The sequence below is a fragment of the Seriola aureovittata genome, chromosome 18 (genome assembly GCF_021018895.1).
Source record: "Seriola aureovittata isolate HTS-2021-v1 ecotype China chromosome 18, ASM2101889v1, whole genome shotgun sequence".
NCBI classification, from domain to species: Eukaryota; Metazoa; Chordata; class Actinopteri; order Carangiformes; family Carangidae; genus Seriola; species Seriola aureovittata.
The window spans coordinates 12,408,794-12,426,446 of record NC_079381.1 but is presented as its reverse complement, the minus strand read 5'-3'; the positions used below and the strand labels follow the sequence as shown (position 1 = coordinate 12,426,446).

General features: G+C 40.3%; 2 protein-coding genes across 7 annotated transcripts; one reads left to right on the top strand and one right to left on the bottom strand.

Annotated features, from left to right (window-relative positions):
- Positions 1-169: 169 nt before the first annotated feature.
- Positions 170-3,477, top strand: LOC130187027 (cyclin-dependent kinase 11A-like). Of its 6 annotated transcripts, none has more exons than XM_056404448.1 (13): positions 170-324; positions 502-555; positions 654-680; positions 973-1,023; positions 1,178-1,213; positions 1,311-1,331; positions 1,422-1,457; positions 1,554-1,589; positions 1,740-1,772; positions 1,844-1,858; positions 2,144-2,182; positions 2,283-2,315; positions 3,358-3,477. In XM_056404448.1, exons 1-13 carry the CDS (start codon positions 270-272, stop codon positions 3,369-3,371), a joined length of 450 nt encoding a protein of 149 aa, XP_056260423.1. In that variant the 5' UTR covers positions 170-269; the 3' UTR covers positions 3,372-3,477. The 6 variants fall into 6 exon arrangements, 4 of the variants coding, with proteins under 4 accessions (XP_056260423.1, XP_056260422.1, XP_056260425.1 ...); XR_008830378.1 differs by having other exon boundaries at positions 171-324; positions 1,821-1,858; XR_008830377.1 differs by having other exon boundaries at positions 171-324; positions 1,551-1,589; positions 1,821-1,858.
- Positions 3,478-3,687: 210 nt separating this feature from the next.
- Positions 3,688-16,647, bottom strand: slc20a1b (solute carrier family 20 member 1b). The gene is made up of 11 exons (XM_056404444.1): positions 16,335-16,647; positions 14,505-15,219; positions 13,949-14,089; positions 12,775-12,860; positions 12,378-12,474; positions 8,669-8,788; positions 7,002-7,283; positions 6,206-6,845; positions 5,860-6,045; positions 5,634-5,718; positions 3,688-5,445 (listed from the first exon to the last, which is right to left on the bottom strand). Exons 2-11 carry the CDS (start codon positions 14,851-14,853, stop codon positions 5,290-5,292), a joined length of 2,142 nt encoding a protein of 713 aa, XP_056260419.1. The 5' UTR covers positions 14,854-15,219; positions 16,335-16,647; the 3' UTR covers positions 3,688-5,289.
- Positions 16,648-17,653: the final 1,006 nt, after the last annotated feature.

Here is a 17,653-nt window from a genome sequence, read left to right as displayed (position 1 = left end):
TCAGTCACAGTAGCATCCCAAATCAAGGCTCATGTGACTGAGGAGCCAACAATGGGTGGCATTGACAGCATGAATAAGGATACGTCTGTGTGGTGATGTGCCACGCAGCTGTCCTCTCAGGTAGGGAGGGACAATGGTACCAGAGCCGCCTGTCCATGCAAAGCATGTGATGTGACTGAAGATATAAGAGGCGGTGAAATGACAACAACACAACACACAGTTTGGAGTGACACCCAAAATCTTCCTCAACCAACAGACCAACAGTCAAGATGAGATTTATAGTGCCAGTGTTTGTTTTCCTCGCCGTGGCAGCATTTCACACCGGTAAGAAGAATAAAAAGTTTTGTTCATGATTTTCAAGAGAATCAGCTAATGATTGATAATGTGTGCGACTGTTCCTCCACAGAAGACGTATTAATGCTTATTTACAGAGAAACTACTTTAGATTTTCAGTAATGTGTGTATCTGAAGGCTGATTGATGTACTCATGACGACTTTTAGCTTTCTCAGCCTCTCTGGAATCTGCAGAGAAAGAGGAAAAGGTTGCTCAATACGGTGAGATTCAACAATTATAATAATTATGTAAGGCCGATGATACTTACACGCCTCAAAACTGCTGAAATTCGATTCACACGTTGTGTTTTTTCATGCAGATGGGCTAACTGAGCTGCAGAAAATAGGTACAGTGCATTGGTCCAATTGAGATTCTAACAGACTTTAAATAAATGTTTTATGTATTGTATTATGTTTTTTGTTCAAGTCTGTGTGTGTTAGTTCATCTGACTGCAAGAGAGGCAGCCTTTTGTTTTATAACGACTGAATCAAGTTTGGTAAAGCCACCTTCTTTGTGAATTTAACTTTTTATTCAGTTGTATTTAGTTGCATGTTTCTTAATTCATTCATATATCTATCTGTAACACTCCATTTCTTCACTTTCGTAGTTACACTGAACATTTTTTTTTGCCGTTTCAGATCAGATGGAGTTTGAGGCTGCTCAAAAGAATGAGGCCGCTCAGATGAATGGTAGGTTTGTAACACAGAGACCGAAGCCCAGGGCGATGACCGTAAATCAAAATAACTTCCTGAGCTATTATACCTTTTAATCCACTGTGTTAAGTACGTATGTAAAATATTTTTCTGTTTCATCAATAATCACTTTACACCTTTCCCTGTTAAGTTACAGAGGAACAGAATGAGGAGACCCACTACCTTGGTGAGAGAGACTATGTGACCTATGACTTCATTCAGAACAAATAAATGCTGATCTGGGTTCAGTTGCTAATGCAATTTATCAAATCTTTCATTTACAGAGGCTGTTAAGGATGAATCTGGTAAGTAATACTTAAATACATGATCAATGCCTGAACACATATTGATTGCGTGTTAATAGTCAGAATCCCCTGTTAAAATGTTTTCAACAGAGGAGGAGCACATCGAAGCCGAGGGTGACAAGACAGGTGTGTAAACACATCTGGCTGGCTTTAACAGACATCACATGATCTTTCTCTACCTGACGTTAAACATTGCATAACTGTGAAATCCTTTTTCAGCAGAGGGAGGCGGCAACTCTGACACTGCAGCTCATGAGGGTAAGAGGTTTAACCGTTCAGATATCAGCCTATAGATGGCAACAAAGGACGGTTCAGAGAAGCACTGGATTGAAGGACTGCGCCTCACAGTACACTGACATGTAAAATATCACACTTTTGTGACTGACCTCTCTCTCCCTTTTACCACAGAATCCGAGTCTGAGTCCTCTGAGGAAGCATACGGTGAGACTGTAACATATATTTTTCAGCATATTCAAACTTAAATTTCAGCTAGTGTGTTTTATCTTTGACAGGGAGACAGAGGCGGGGTAAGTGTTATAAATCTACACGAGCAGTTATTAGTAAAACAAACACATGTGAAACACTACAGTATGAGCTTGGAATTATTCAGTAACCTATAATTGTGAATTTTTCTTTTCGAAAAATGCAATTTTCCACATATTCATGAACTACACGTCATATTTAAGGCTTTTAGTTGAGTTTTATGAGTTTTTTTAAGAACATTTAGAGTTAAATAAACACAGAAAGTACACAGCAGTCTGGCCAAATGTAAAAGTTGCTTCACATCAAACTTGATTTTAATTTATTCTCAGAGCACCATGAAGCAGTTACAGAGACTGTGAGCAGTTTGGGTAAGATGAAGTAAAATGGCCCCTGAAAACTCACTATATTATGGATCCCACACTGTAACTACCTGTTGTAATCCCCCATTTTCTCATTTCCCCTCTGCAGACGAAGTCAGTCAGGATTCAACCAAGGAACAAGGTGAAAACCTGTAAAAGTTACACACATATCAGGAGCGATTTATCATAAAAATCCACATATAAGGTCAAATGTATCCTTATCTGTTTACTAGTATCATCCAGACGATGGCTAACATTTTTTTAAGGCCAACCCAAAAGTACCTGCTGAGGCAAGATGTGGTGAACTGTTTTGAGCAACCCAATGAAAGTTAAATTGTAGGTTATGCAATCCACTGGATAGTGAAAAACAGAGCCAGTCACAGCCAGTTACAGCTAGATTTTAATAGTGTCAAAAACCTTTATAGTCTGGCTTCTAAATCAAGTAAATAGTAAAATGCCTCCAAAACATTTACGAATTTACAATCTGCCAGCTTGTAAAAACAAACTAATATTTTAGTTTAAGTTTTGATTTATAAAGTCGAAAACAAAGTCAGACTGCAGATATTCAAATCACCACAGAATCGGTTTACAGCTTGACCTCAAAAATCAGATGCGAGGATTGTTTGTTTGAACACAGTCCTTCTTGTATGTGAGTAAATCTAGGACAAGAATCCAGGGCACTCTGAGACGTCTGTCCCCAGGTGCTTATTGTGCTTGATTTATACTGTATCATCGGCTTCTGGTTATTTTAAGCCCAAGGATGCAGCGCCCCTGTCCTAAAAGATGCTGAAAGGATTGTTTTAAAATTGATTGAATTCTTTTGATCCAAGGTTGTGGATATAGTGATAAAGGTTATCTGCATCATTCTTCATGTTAGAAATACATTCTTGAGAAGGAAAGCCTTCGTGCACTGGTGTAAAAGAGAAATTCAACCTGTAGTAGTAAATCCTAATCCTTTGGGGTAGAGCAGGCCTTGCGTAGTGCTTTACAGCAGTAAAACCGCACATTGGTGCAGTCATCATTCATCAGTACAAGAACAGGGGGAGTGAGTCATATTAGAAAATGCTAGGAAAGAGGTGATTCATATACTCGCTTTGAGAGCCCTGGAAAACTACTGAATTGTGGCGTGTTTGCAATGTAAAGCTAGCGTAAAGGAATCCTCTCTGTCTGTCCCTGCGTCACAGATGTACTGGAGTGAGAAAGCGCAGAAACATGCGGATCCCAGCGCTCACTCATCACCCGGTGCCTGAGCTGCGCTGAATTTACTGTCAATAAAAAGGGAACTATCCCACCTATCTGTATAACCTGTGTGTCTTCTTTTATATATATATATATATATATACACACACCATGACAAAATACTTGGGTGTTTTACTATGACAACAGGAAGGAAGCAGTTCCTATACATTTCCATAGTGTTTTGATTTATATACTGAAGCTTTCCTCTATTTCAAATTTATATACTGAAGCTTTCCTCTATTTCAAATTGTTATGAAATAAAAGTTCGACAGCAGTATTTTCCCATTTTTATTTTTAATTTGTTTTTGTTTTATTTATCCACATATGTGGATCATAGTATGTTGATGTGCATTAAAAAAAAGAAAAGAACAAAACAACTCTTCTTTGGTAGCTAAGGGAAAATAAAACAATTAAGGCAACTACAGCATCTATAGGTCTGAAATGCATTTAGTACTGCAGCCAAAAGACCACACACTGGTGGCATGCAACGTATGTGCGCCCTTGTTCAAACAGAAAGACCAGATCAACTCAACACCAAACCACCCAGTTAGATAACTTCTAGTTTTTAAGTTCCTGTTCCTCCTCACTTAAAACCTTTAATTCAGCTTATCAGGCTGAGGGAGAAAGAGGAACGCTAGAGCAACCCAGCTGTCTAGGACAGGTGCCATTCCAGAAAAACCAAACTGAGAAGTGGCTGACACAAGGTGAACTAGAAAAACAAGGCTGAAGCAGGACTAAAGCATTTAACCATTGATGACGCAATCAAGTTTGAACAGGAGACTTAAGGTCTTGTCTGAGAGTGCGTTTTTTGCATTAGTTGACATTCTGCTGTTACAATTCTCAAATTCAAGTAACCAAGATATTTCAGGCAGTTCATTCTGCACTGATCAAGAATGTAGAACCTCAGGAGATTCTAATTAAAGAACTGGATAACACATTATCCATTAATGTTAACGATTAGGGCGGTCATTTCCTACCAGAAGTGTGCTGACTTTTTATGCTAATGATACAGTATTTCTCATATCATTTTGCAGGTGGTCATCCAGTGTTTACAATTAGTGCTTCTACCACAGTAAATTATTCAGATGATTGTGTGTCATAAAGACAAACTGCAGTGCTGTGAACGTGACTGAATTAATTCCTCAGTATGGTAGAAAATGTGTTCACCAGCCTCTTAAAATTTACAGTTAGCTGAAAGTCAATTTTGTTCTATAACAGTGGAAAAACAATGTCTAAATTAGGGGATAAAACCAAGCCAGATATAAAATGTGAATTCATTAATAATAGATACTTGGAATTGGGGAAAACACACATACACACCAATAACCTCATTTTTCACCTAAAAATACTGCTTTTTCATCTACATTACTTTCAGCATGTGTTATGACTGGAGTTACATCTGCAAAAGGCTAATACTGCATTTTAATTGTTCATTTCTTTCTAACGTGTAAAACAAAATTAAAAACAGCATGGTTGTATATACATAATTTCAAAGTAAAAAAAAAAAAAAAAATGTAAGAATGAGTATTAGAACAAAAAAAAAAAAAAGAAAATCAGTCAATGATTTTAGATTAAATCTTTACAGAATGATGTGAATTGAAAAAGCAAGTCAGAACAAAGAAATGCAAGCTTCCCACTGGAAGTGATGTGGCCCAGATGGAACGAACAGCAAATTCTAGGTTGAAAATGATGCAGCCAAGAACCACAGGCCCATATCACAAGTCCTGTCAACATTTCTATTTTTTTTTCCTTTTTCTTCTGAAGTTGTTGGCTTGAGGTAAGCGATATATTTTGGCCTTCCAACTTTACTCCTTTTTCTCCCGGTGCGCACTGGAGCGCTTTCTTTCTCCTCCCCTGCTTGGGGTGTAGCTGAATGCTCACAGGATGCCATAGATGAAGATGGCCATTATGGCAGCACTGATCAGACCAGAGATGGGCACGGTCACAAACCACGCCATGAAGATGTTTCTGAACAGACGCCAGTCTACTGCCTTCCTTGAACGCAGCCATCCTACTGCAACCACAGAGCCAACCTGGAAACAGCATTTGTCAGATAAAATTCCATTATCTTCTATAAGTTTATGACTTCAAATGATTTGTCTGTAATAAGAAGAAAGTTGCTCCACATTTCGACTGTCTACCAGACTGTTTACTGTAGCCTCCCTCACACTAGTCTCTTCCCCCATGTCTCAGTATGCCTCCAAGTGTTTGACCAGCTTACCTTGCAGTGGGTGGTGGAAACAGGCAAGCCAATGTTAGAGGCTACCACGACAGTCAGGGCTGAGGCCAGTTCAATGCTGAAACCACTGCAGGGAAAGAAAAAAAACAAAAAACAACATTTACGTCTCTGAGCTTGCCTGCTAAATTGAAAGACTGGTAATGTCTGCGGAGGATGTGGTTTAATGACTAAGGAGAAACAGGAGCAGCACTGTCTGTGGTATCTGTACCTTGAGGGGGTGATAGGCGTAAGGTCCCTGCCCATGGTCTGAATCACTCGGCGGCCCCACACCCAGAGTCCAGCACAAATGCCCACGCCACCATACAACAGGAGCCAAATGGGTGTAGGTTCATTTGAAGTCACGCTGCTTGTTGTGTAAACCAGCCACAGCGCTACCAACGGTCCAATGGCATTACTGCAGAGGAAAGAATGAGGTCATTTCAACAGTGACCAAAGATTCTGACTTTTAGTTGAGCAATATTTTTATAAGTGAAAACAACATGTCAGAGAAACTCAGTGTCAGCTATCAGCCTGATGACTGATAACAAGACTTTCAAAAAAAGGAGCCCGCATACCTGACGTCGTTTCCACCATGAGCGAAGGATCCGAAGCAGGCAGTCAGAATTTGGAGGAACTGGAAGAGAGTTGAGACTTCTGGTTTGTCCGACTCAAGCCCATCTTCATCCAAAGAGCTTTGGCTGCTACCTGCATCCTCTTTCCCCATTTCTAGGGTCACCTCTCCCTCTCCCAGCCCCTCAGGAGTCGTGTGCTCTGCCACAGCATTGCAGTAGCTGGTGTAACTGTCCATACGCACACGCTTCCTTTCCTGACCGCCAGACCCTGCGCCCTTGTCGCAATCCTCGCTAGCACGGAATTCACCTTCTTTATGCTTGAAGTCTCCATGCATGCCAATGATGGCCATGGTGTAGGAGGTGTAGCTGTTGTTGCGCCGGATAGGTCTGTCGCCCCCCTCACCCATGCAGTCACCAACCTTGGCCAGGTGGAGCTTGTGCAGTAGGTCCTTGTAGAGTCCAGAGTCCTTGTGGACCGTGTGGTATTGGCTGTAACCGTTGCTTGGTATCTGTGCTGGCCTGTTGTTGAACTGAACCTGATTATTGAACTGGACCTGATTGGAAGCTGTTGTGGAACCATTGCTGTGCTGAGCTTGCTGGTTGTGGACCTGGACCTGTGTGTTTGATTGAACCTGTTTAGGGGCTGCAGAAAGGGGTAGAAAAAAAAATTAAAGCCTTCAGTTCAGAATCAATTTCAATTTCATGTGTCATTTCATTGGAGGAGTTACATTATATACCATTAAGCTACATAACTTTGATTACACAAAGTATTGACAATGTTGTTTCTTGGCTTACTTACCCCCATTTGCATTGCTGTACTCGCTGTCATCAGAATCTCCAATATCAAATGCCACCTTGCGTTCCTTATTATTTTCAACATCGTCAGAATCTCCAATGTCAAACGCCACCCTGCGCTCCTCAGCAGGAGCCTGGGGCTGAGCAGCGAGGTTTTGACTGGCAGCTGGGGTGGTAGGCATAGATGTGTCCTTTGCAGTCTGTTTCAGGATTGGACAGTGGGCCTCTCTTAGCTCCCTCTTCTCCATCAGGGGGCTCTCAGAGGGGCTGGAAGACTTGATATCTCCTAGTAGGGGAGGAGTTGGAGTGAGATATTGCTTGGGTCGTGTCCAAACATACACACATTACAGCAGAGAAATACTAGCACAGCACATGTGTTTCCTTTCAATTTAAACTGTGGGGAGTTGTAAGAATTGCATAACCACAGAGTCAGAAAAACCTTTGTCCTAAAAATGCAACGTTATCCGTGTTCAAAAGCGAGCGCCTGTGTTCGCAGGATCAGATAAATGGATTATGACCTTGCAACGAACATATTTACACTACCACTAGCAGATTAACTTATGAAAGACGATAAGAGTCAACATACCCTGTGGCTCACATGACATTTGTTTGTGGTTTTAAAAGGGAATCAGATACTCAGTTCCAATATTTTCAGTAATAATCATAGGAGCAGTCTGACTCAGTTGGTCACATTGCATCATCCAAAGTGGTCAAGGCTGGAGCTCAAGCAGTCATCACCCTCAGCCTTCTCCCCATGAATGCACAGCAAATGCCATGTCAAAACCTTAAGTCAACCTAGTCTTATTTTAGACAAGGAGGTAAAGACCAATTAGTGGATCACTACGACCCAATTAGGCTGCTTGTCTATGGGATAGAGCTGATCTAGACAGATCATGCTTGGGCATATACACCGGATGTTTCTCTTGTCACTTTAAAGACAACACGACAGGTAAAGTCAATACAATGCAAATAATATGTTATGTATTCTTACATCTGGCAGAGTTAGAGCTGTCTCTCTGACAATATAAACGTGGCTCAAAATAGCTACAAATAGAGAAAACTGAATGACAGTTTTCCATATATAGATTTTGTAAAAAAGTTCTATTGAAAACAAATGGGAAACTACATTTGTGGGCCTGTGTTGTGTCAGATACAGCTATTCTGTAATTATTTTCTTTATGCATGAAATAACAAAGAAAGCCAGACTAAACCTTTAAGAGATGGCTAAATATAAAATTGATAAAACAGTATTGTTAACAGTAGAGGAAACTACAATAAATTCTGAAAACTGAATTGTCTTCCTCTTCAACACCAGAACCACACTATTGGTGTGTAAATGCAGAGGACTCTTGGCTTTTTACTTTAATCCAGGATTATAGGACAAAAACGGATGACAATATTTTTCATTAGAGTGACTCCATTATGACAAAATATCCCTGAGCCCCATTTGCTGGATTAATACGAGCCCTCAGTGTGAATAGGTTTAGGTTACATGTGCAGTGCTAAATCCCTCACTTGTCCAGTGGCTTAAGAGAGGAAACCCAACATTTCAGTGGTCAGCAGAAACTGGTGACCACTGGGATTTTAAAACTGAGTTATCAGGTCGCCAAAAATTAAAAAAAAACAAAACAAAAACAAACAAACAAAAAAAAAAAAAAAACTTTGACTTACGTTCAATCTTCTTCTTGAGGCGAGGGCAGACAATAAACCAGACCACAATAGCAGTCAGCACAGAACAGCCCAGTGAGATGAGCAGGATGCCCCACCAAGGGACCTTGTCAAATCCCAGCACTGAAGGACCGCCAGGTGCCACGGACAGAAACACAGAGGCAAACAGAAAGGCATTTTTAAAAAACAAGGCAGCAGGTGCTACCTTTCTTAGTGGACAACACATAAAGTCCCATTGCATTAAGACTGATCTACCAAAAATTACAATGAGCAGTTTTATAAAAACTAAAAATATAGGGCAAGATACTATTTACATGTCAACATGTCACATCAGGACAATGATTTTTCAGGTGGAACTTGTATTCTCATTTAAAACATGAATGGCACCAATGAATGAAAATAAACTAAAAGACAATAACTCCAGTGACACTGGAGCATGTGTGCTATCTTTTGGCTGACAGTATTGCCTCATTGTGCCACGTCCAAGTTAAATAATGAAAGCATGTGTACCCCTAGATGTGAACAGTTATGTAACACTTAATAGGTGAAAGAGCAAAAATGTCCCCATGACCCCCAAGTGCCCAGCTAACAACTACACATGGACATTGAGTTCCTTAAAAGGCCACAGTCACTTGAGTTGTTTGCTGTAGCAATAAAGTCACCTCTTGCCAAGACTGCAGCAAAGCTGGTGCGGCAGAGGTAGATATAATGCAGAACATGCTGGCAAAAAGCAAATATTTAAATTTCCCTGGGGAAGTGGTCATCTTTGTCATACAGAGATGATACAATTAAGCAGTGTGGTTAGGAGAAAACAAAAACAGGAGCTGCTGAAATTTCCAGCAACACCTGCGGTGAGGTGACCTTGGCCATCATAATCTAAAAGCAAACAAAAAAAAACCCCAAAACACTTCCACTGGCTTAGGACTGTTTGGGAAGTTTATGATAAACAAAAGGAAATGAGGGCCAAGCCTACGCAATAAGTGTCTCAACTGATGTGTTCATTTGAGGGCAGAGTCCACGATGCACTCTCTCCACTGAGTCACGCTGCAGCATGAGACTGCAGAGCACCTAACTGATGTTTATTTAGTTACGCAATGGAAGCTCACTCCCTTCAGGACAGGGGAGGCATAGAGGAGTAAAAAAAAATGGAAGGTGCCTCTGTAACAGCTGAGCCTCCTGTCTTCTTTGGCTCACATGTAGTGAGACATCCAGAGACAGGTGTTGTGCAGTTAGACACTACTTGTAAGTACAGTACACTTCATGGAACTCAGTAAAACAGGACACAAGCCTTAAAATGACAAAAGGGGCCCAACAGCATTCACATGGAAACTCTTTGTCACAATGACTTGTTTGTAGGGAACTTCTTACAAAATATAAAAGAAAGGATTTAAAAGCTGGCCTAGGTCTAGCGGTCTGATAAACACTCCCAAACAAAGAGTGGGTTTATACCACAGCCATGCAGTGGGATGAATGGGACTGCACAGGAAATGGAATTTAACCATGGCTGCATTCCAAACCTCTCCCTGAAACCTCTGTATCCCATGGCCTACATTATACAACATGTTTTTTGCCCAGTACTATATGTGCAGCTCACCACCAACCTCAATTACAATGACAGGATAACCAGGGAGTTTTTTGCCAAGTGAGTCATAAACTGCCACTTTGACTCACTTTTGTCAAGAACTCAGTTTAGCACTTACCAAGAGTATTGGGATTAAGTGACAAGTATCTGCATTGAAAGGATCTGTAAACCCAACATTCACTCCTAACAGTAAGTATGTATCTATACCAGCTGACAAAAGCATCCTCTGAATACACCTACAATTTTGTTTCAGGACCACAGTTCAGGTTATAATAAGGCACCTATACTATGATCTGAGTATCTCTTATGTTGCTGAATGTTTGGCGTCCCCAGCAACAACGCCACAGAGTGTTTGTTTTTTTTTTAAAGAGGGTAACCCAAGCAGAAAATTCGTATCCACCTAAACGCATTGAAGTTTAATCAATGGTGTGGGTCAAAACGTACGGTCGCTATGACACTCAGCCCTGTGAAACAAACACTGGTATGCAAAACAAAAAAAAGTGTTTCGATGTGAACATGAAGCAGCCTTTGTGATACTTCTCTGAAGGCAGCAGATATATAAACAGCTTCTAGTATCTCTGAGATGCCTAGAAGAGTTGACTGATTTAGGAAGCCATAAGTCTTCATATCCAGGTGACAAACATTTTAAGAGGGTAATAATTAGATTTTTTTTTTTTTTTCTGGGTAGATTTTCACTTTACAATGACTGGAGCTGCAGTGTAGTGGCAGCAGCTGAGTGATTTATAAAGGTGTCAAGAACCCAAGTCACACTAAGCCTCATCTGTAAAGGATTGACAGCTGACCCTCAAATTCTCTGGCCCAAATTTTTGCACATGCTGACTTGAGGTCTCTGGCACTGGTCTATATATTGAGTATTGGAATGTGCTGTGAAATGCCTGGTGTCCAGTCGCACCATTATGATAGGGTGTAGATCAGGGGAATGCTGAGTCCTAACACAGGAAACCAAACATACTGTACTTAGTTGGCTGCAGATACTGCGACTGCATTAGAGTGCATATATCAGCAATGGGCAGCAGCAATGAGCTGTTATTGTCCTGGGTGCCAGAGTAGTATACTATCCAAAACTAAGCCACAAAATAAACATGGGATGTCTGACTTTGAGGGCAACATACCATTCTTTTTTTCTTTCTTTTTTTGTTTTGTTTTGATAAATCAAACAATGATATGAATCAGCTGCATTGCTAAGTGTTGGGAAACTGATATGCAGGAATTGATGAGGATTGTCCCAGTGTTCAACTGGCTTCAATTCTCTTGAGTCTTGAACAATGAGCCTGTGTGTGGTGGCAATTTGTCTACATCTACAGTTTATAGAATATATGGATGTTATGATGTCCATGTGAATATAAGATGCAGTGGGTCTGTTGGTGTCTAAAATGCAATCTCGCACCTTTTTTCTCTGAGGTACCCAAGTACAGGTCCTCATGTACAGTGTGTTGAGGTGTGAGGGACTTCACACAACTGTACAGAATCTGCCTGACTAAGCAGGGTTATGGGCTATGCTGGAACTGCAAGTGATCTCCTCTCAGTGAGTGTGGTGATGTGCATGCACACATCAGCGCACCATATCTGGTCAAACTCTGGCCTGTAGCAGCCATTTAATGGCCCAGGCCAGCTTGAACTGTTAGGCCCTGTAGAGAGAAAAAAAAACAAAGGAGCAAAAGTTGCTCATTTAATAAAGAGTTTCTGGAGGAGTAATCAGTAGTCACAAGTATTCAGAGCATCACTATACTAATTCTGAGCAGCAGTACAACTACAGGCAGCAGACAACTATGACCATTTCAAAACACCCTCCTTACTTCCCTTTTCCTCCTCCATGTCTGAAGGACACAGACAGTGATGTCAAGAGTTAGGTGAAATCTAATTTCCATCTCCCTGTTGTGCTCCGCTCTAAAACTTTATTCCAGCTATGACCCACATACTGTAGAACCACAAGCAAGAGAGCCCCAAAAAAACATGTTAAAATAAACACAGCCTCTGTGAAAATGGTAAACACAGCCTGGTTCAGTCTGGAATATGTGTGGGCATCCGGCTGTCTGAGGGAGCAATTTATTTTAAGCTGTGGCTGCAGGCAGGCATGCAGAGCAGAATGACTGAGACAATGATACTCACTCGGAGCTCCAGTGAACATGATGGAGAACAGGTTGATTCCCATGGTCACGGCATAGAAGACAGGCAGGGCCTTCAGTCCATTAGGCACGGGGTCTTTCTACAGGGACAAAATAGTCAGAAATAAAAATTACACCCACTGAACAACACTGCACCATTTTGCTGTCAGGTTACAGTTAATGACATAACAACAGTATGATGGTAATTTGAACCTCGGTGTATGAGGCAGATAAGGGACTGCATCAGAACAGTAGCTTTATTATTGCCATGTAACAAACATTTCCTCATAGTCATTTTGAGCGTGAACTAGTACAGTGTTGAAACTGACCTGAACAGTTCTCGTTTTACTCAAGCAAATACATACTGTATACTATCTACAAGTTGATAACACCCAGCTTACCTTGTGTAAGATGAACATGCGCACAAAGTAAAAAACAACGCCTGACATTATTCCAGACAAAAGGGGACTCAGGAACCAGGAAGCAACTGCAAATTAAAGAAATAAGAGCATTGACATTCAGTGGACACACAATATCTGACAACTGTCAAATAAATGAAACAAAACCTCCTGGCTATGGCTTTTAATTCTTGAAATGATATACACCATTCAAACAAAGCCAATCCCGGTTTACAACTATTATTCTCACTCAAAGCTAAAGAGACAAGTGATAAACTTTTCATAGAACCCCTGAACAGGTTCTTGTACTCTTCCTTTAAAAAATAATCTTTAGGAAATGCAATACTGTTTTTTCCCCTGTAGGAAATGCAATACTTGTTAAAACAATTCTTTCAGGTGTGGTTTAAACAGGAAACTTCAACTCAGCTTGTATCTCAGGCTATGCCATTTGTCAATTTTAACTATAAAATAGCAATAATAAAAGTGGACAGTCTTTGGCTACAGAGCAAAAGAATTTGGCAACATAGCTACTTGTACTGTGGATGGTCATTTAACAGTTCAATTACCAAGGGTCCTTCCTGTGATCTCAATGTCAAATTTCAAATCCTCTCCATAACTGAATAATATTAACATTTTATTGTTTTTGTGATCCATTTTTGCGGGTTTTCAATTTAAAAAAAAAAAAAAGGAAAAGAAAAGAAAAAAGAAGTCAACAGTCTGATTTACATCAGCGTTAGGCTTTCTGAAGAGGAACACAGATGTGAAAACCAGTGTAATGCAACAAATACAGAAACAAGAAAGACGTTGCAAAATTAGATCTATGCTCACAAAGCTCTAAGTAAAATTTCCCACATGTTCTGACAAATGTCTTTCCTTCCCCATCCAGAGATTCCTTTATTCCAAAGATTTAAGGAACTACTGTAATCACATTTGATTTACATTTCTTATATATATATATAAAAGTTGTAGATTCATGTCTGAACCTGTAACTGTCATTCATAACTTCGCTAACTTGTTGACCTAGATAATGTAAGGTCAACACAGACAAAACACTGACTAATGTATTATGATAACATGGCATTACTGGTCACACACTGCCATTCATTTTTTATAGCCTACGATGCAATTCAAACAATGAGGACATATCTAGGTCAGCTGATTATAGTGTCAGACTTACCAATACGGAGGAGTTCAAACCACCTAACTCCCTGCTGGCCTTTGGCAACTAGCGAGAAGCCGATAGTAGCACCAACAATGCAGTGTGTTCCAGAAATGGGGAGCTTAAGGAAGGAGGCGGCCAGCTGCCACACAGCAGAACCTAATGAGAATAAATTAATTGATCACATTAGACTCGACAGGTTGACCTGATCTCAGCTTTTCCACATAGCTTTTCAGATTTAAAATCACCAAAAATGACACATTAATACATTAGTCTCACAGTAGTCCAAGGGCCTCCCCTTCTAAGGCAAAACACAACTTTAAAAATTCTATAAATCTTCTAAGCAATGTAATTTGAGAAATTCTTCAATTAAATGATAACATTTTTTTATTTGAAAAAAAAAAAAAAACCTATGAAAATAAGAGTACTTTAGACAACTAGTTACAGTTTAACATCTAACTTTTTGTAGTTGCTAGAACTTAACAGTGTCAAGCCCTATGTGCCACCAAGCTCTGTTCACAGGGTTCAGTGACTGCACATTTAATTACATGCAAGATAAGCTGCAGATACTCACCAAACATAGCACTGACAGATCCAGCCATTAACACGTGCTCAGAGCCATTGTACATGCCCACGTCAATGATACCCTTACGGATGGTTTCGCTCACTTTGGCCCCAAGGAGCACAGAGCCCAGAGTCTCAAACACGGTGGCCAGAATGCAGGCCTGTCGCAAGGTGACCACTCCAGAGCCCACAGCTGTGCCAAATGAGTTGGCAACATCATTGGCACCCACGGAAAAGGCTAAGATGAAGGCGATGATGAAGCCAACAATCAGCAGCCACATGTACTCTATGAGAGCAGTATGGGCCACCAGCCCTGCTGTGGTGGCCACTATTATAGCAGTTGCAGTTGTTGAAACCATGATTGTAGACTATTTAGGAATTGCTTCACAATCTTAAAGGGAATGAATGCCTGTCAAAATATTTATTTATATAATGCTATTTCTAGACAGCAGCTAGTAAAATAAAGAGGTACAAGGTATAATAAATAATTAGCTTCTCTTCAGGTCCACCTGTCTTAACAGGATTTCTGAGATTAAGCAGTGCAAACTTGTAAAAGGTTTATCTGGGACTGACCAGAAAACAATTAAGGTAAACAGAGGTATGTGGGCTTATTGCTATCCTGTAATTATACTAGATCTGTTGCTGTTCTTTGGGCGCTGAGCTATCAAGCAGAGTGAAATGACAGCCATTGTGCTACTGTAACTGCAGATGAGCAGGGGTACATCCTGAAAAGACAAAAAGACAGAAAAGGCTTGCTTTAATAATAAAAGTGTATTTTATGTCATTCCATTTTCATGTGGTGATTCGTAAAAATACAGCAAAGACACTGACACCTCAAAGGAAATGCAGGGAAAGCAAAGGGGGTCAACAAAGAAAACAACGTAAGAAGCGTGGAAAAGCCACTAGTAAACACTTAGACCAAGAGGAAGATCTCTAGTGGCTTCCTTGTCTGAAAACCCACTGGGAAGCCATTTTTTATGGGTCGCAGGAAGAAACCGGCGTTTATGTGAGGCCAACGTCCTCTAATTTAACCTAGACGCTTCACTTTATTACTGTTTACTGTCGTCTTCTTGAGCATCGGTGACCACAAAGACCGTTACGTGATAAGGAGTGCCTCATCAATAAGAAACGTTATCATTTTTTCTTACGTGCGCACGTGTCGTCATCCATTCATAGAACACAGCACTGAACACGAGCGCCGTCGGTTCGTACGAACTCACGCGCCTGTAGAATAGAAACAAGTCGACCGGTTTCGACTCGACGTAAAGACCCGTTATAATACTATCAATAAAAGCTACAGAGTCTATTATCTGCGGTTTTAATTATGTTTGACGTGGTTTTCTACGCAACCGGATGTGACACGGTTTAGGGAACACAAGCCAGCGATGTGCTGCGGTACCACTGAATGACCGGGTGGGCACTCATGTGTGTCGAGCCAATTTCAGTGGCCTGCCAAGTGTCTGTTCGACAGACGGTCAGTACTGCTAACGTTAGGTTAACATTAAAGGACAGGTTTCATTGTGCCATTAACCTTGCTCCGTGCCAAATGTTACTCAGTCCAAAGTTAACAGCAACCATTATCTATCCTCGGTCAAATAAGATGTTTAATCTTAGCAAAGTGTCAGACTTTGCTTAAACATAATGTTACAACCTAGCAAACAGATCACATCAGAAACAGATCTTATCGTTATTGTTGAAGACGTAACACAATGGTTTGTTGCTCAAGCTAACGTTAGCATTAGCACTACGTTAACATGTGATGTTTGTGTTAAGTTGGTATTACGTGAATACACCACAAGAAACTCTTACTCTGATAGAAAGGGTAAATTATAAAACTCACCACACGTTGCAGTTGTCAGTCCCGGGAAGAATGGTGCTTGCTAGCCAGTAAGCTAATTAAAGCGCGCACAGACCGTATCGTTAGCGCGCGCGGGATAATGAAAAATTAAACTAATGAAATATATCCCTGTCAAAAAAGCTGCCTTACGTTGGGATTTTTGAAAAGCTATTGAAGACTGTCAGATTCGATGTAGAATAAATCCGTCTTTTCGAATTCAAACACGTCTCAGCTTGAATGAGAGTTTCGCTACCGCATGTGTAGAGCTTGCTCTTGCCGGTCTGTGGAACACAGAGTTTCTTTTTTTTTTTTTTTTTTTTTTTTTTTATTTATCGGATACACCCTTCAGGAAGCTCCGCCCAGCTGTCAGAGGCTCCTCTCTCTCTCTCTCGCTCTCTCTCTCTCGCTCTCTCTCTCTGTCTGTCTCTTTTCTTTCTTTTCTTTTTTTAACTTATCATGTGTTCAGTGCATGGTTGTCTTCTTTAACGTCATTGCTCTTCACTATAATCCTTCACTTATTCAAACACAGGTTCGGATACACTGCCATTACAACAGAACCATCAACTCTTACTTGAGTAATTTTGTATGCTTTTGCTTGTAATTGATTATATTATATTATATTATATTATATTATATTACAGATTCATTCTAGGGTTATTTTCAACACTTATGTATGCACTTCCAATGAAGGCATCTCGCCATAGAATACAACAATATAAGACAATATTCAGGATCTATCTATCAGGGCTAATGATTTTAACATTACCTAAACTGTCATGCGACCACGTTTCAATCATATCAGATCGACACATTGACACAAACAACAGTTACCCCTAGTAACCACTGGTTTCAGGGAAACAATGTCACGTCAAAAGAGTGCAGGATAACACCCGGTGGTGGTTATGTTGATTGCATTACAGAAGACTTGACATTCATTCAAGTGCATTCGCCCGGAAATGACAACAACATCCAACCTCCAACAAAAATGGTTTTCTTTTATGATTGTAATGTTATCATCCAGGGTGATATGTTGAATGTAAGGAGTACTCAACAAGCATAGCAAAATATGTTTGGCTGATTAACAGTGTAGCCAAAACGTATTTTGTATTTGCCTGAGATTAAAGAGGAAAATACACCAGATGGACCACAGTTATTTATTTACTTTGAGTATTGCTGCAATAACAGAACATATAATTATTATTTTATGATGAACTCACTCCTTTCATTGTCTCTCCCTACATGACGTCACATATTTTGTGGATCGTGGAAAATTTTGCTCTTCTCAAATATATTGGGCAATGTTTAGAGTCGGGCGTGATACC

Bases quoted from the DNA above. Each gene is read 5' to 3' on its own strand.
- LOC130187027 (XM_056404447.1), top strand. From the start codon at position 270: ATGAGATTTATAGTGCCAGTGTTTGTTTTCCTCGCCGTGGCAGCATTT. The intron at 681-972 runs GTACAGTGCATT...TTGCCGTTTCAG, and splicing joins AACTGAGCTGCAGAAAATAG to ATCAGATGGAGTTTGAGGCT. The intron at 1,024-1,177 runs GTAGGTTTGTAA...TTCCCTGTTAAG, and splicing joins TGAGGCCGCTCAGATGAATG to TTACAGAGGAACAGAATGAG.
- slc20a1b (XM_056404444.1), bottom strand. From the start codon at position 14,853: ATGGTTTCAACAACTGCAACTGCTATAATAGTGGCCACCACAGCAGGG. The intron at 12,475-12,774 runs GTAAGCTGGGTG...TTGTCCCTGTAG, and splicing joins GCATGTTCATCTTACACAAG to AAAGACCCCGTGCCTAATGG. The intron at 6,046-6,205 runs GTATGCGGGCTC...TTTCCTCTGCAG, and splicing joins CATGGTGGAAACGACGTCAG to TAATGCCATTGGACCGTTGG.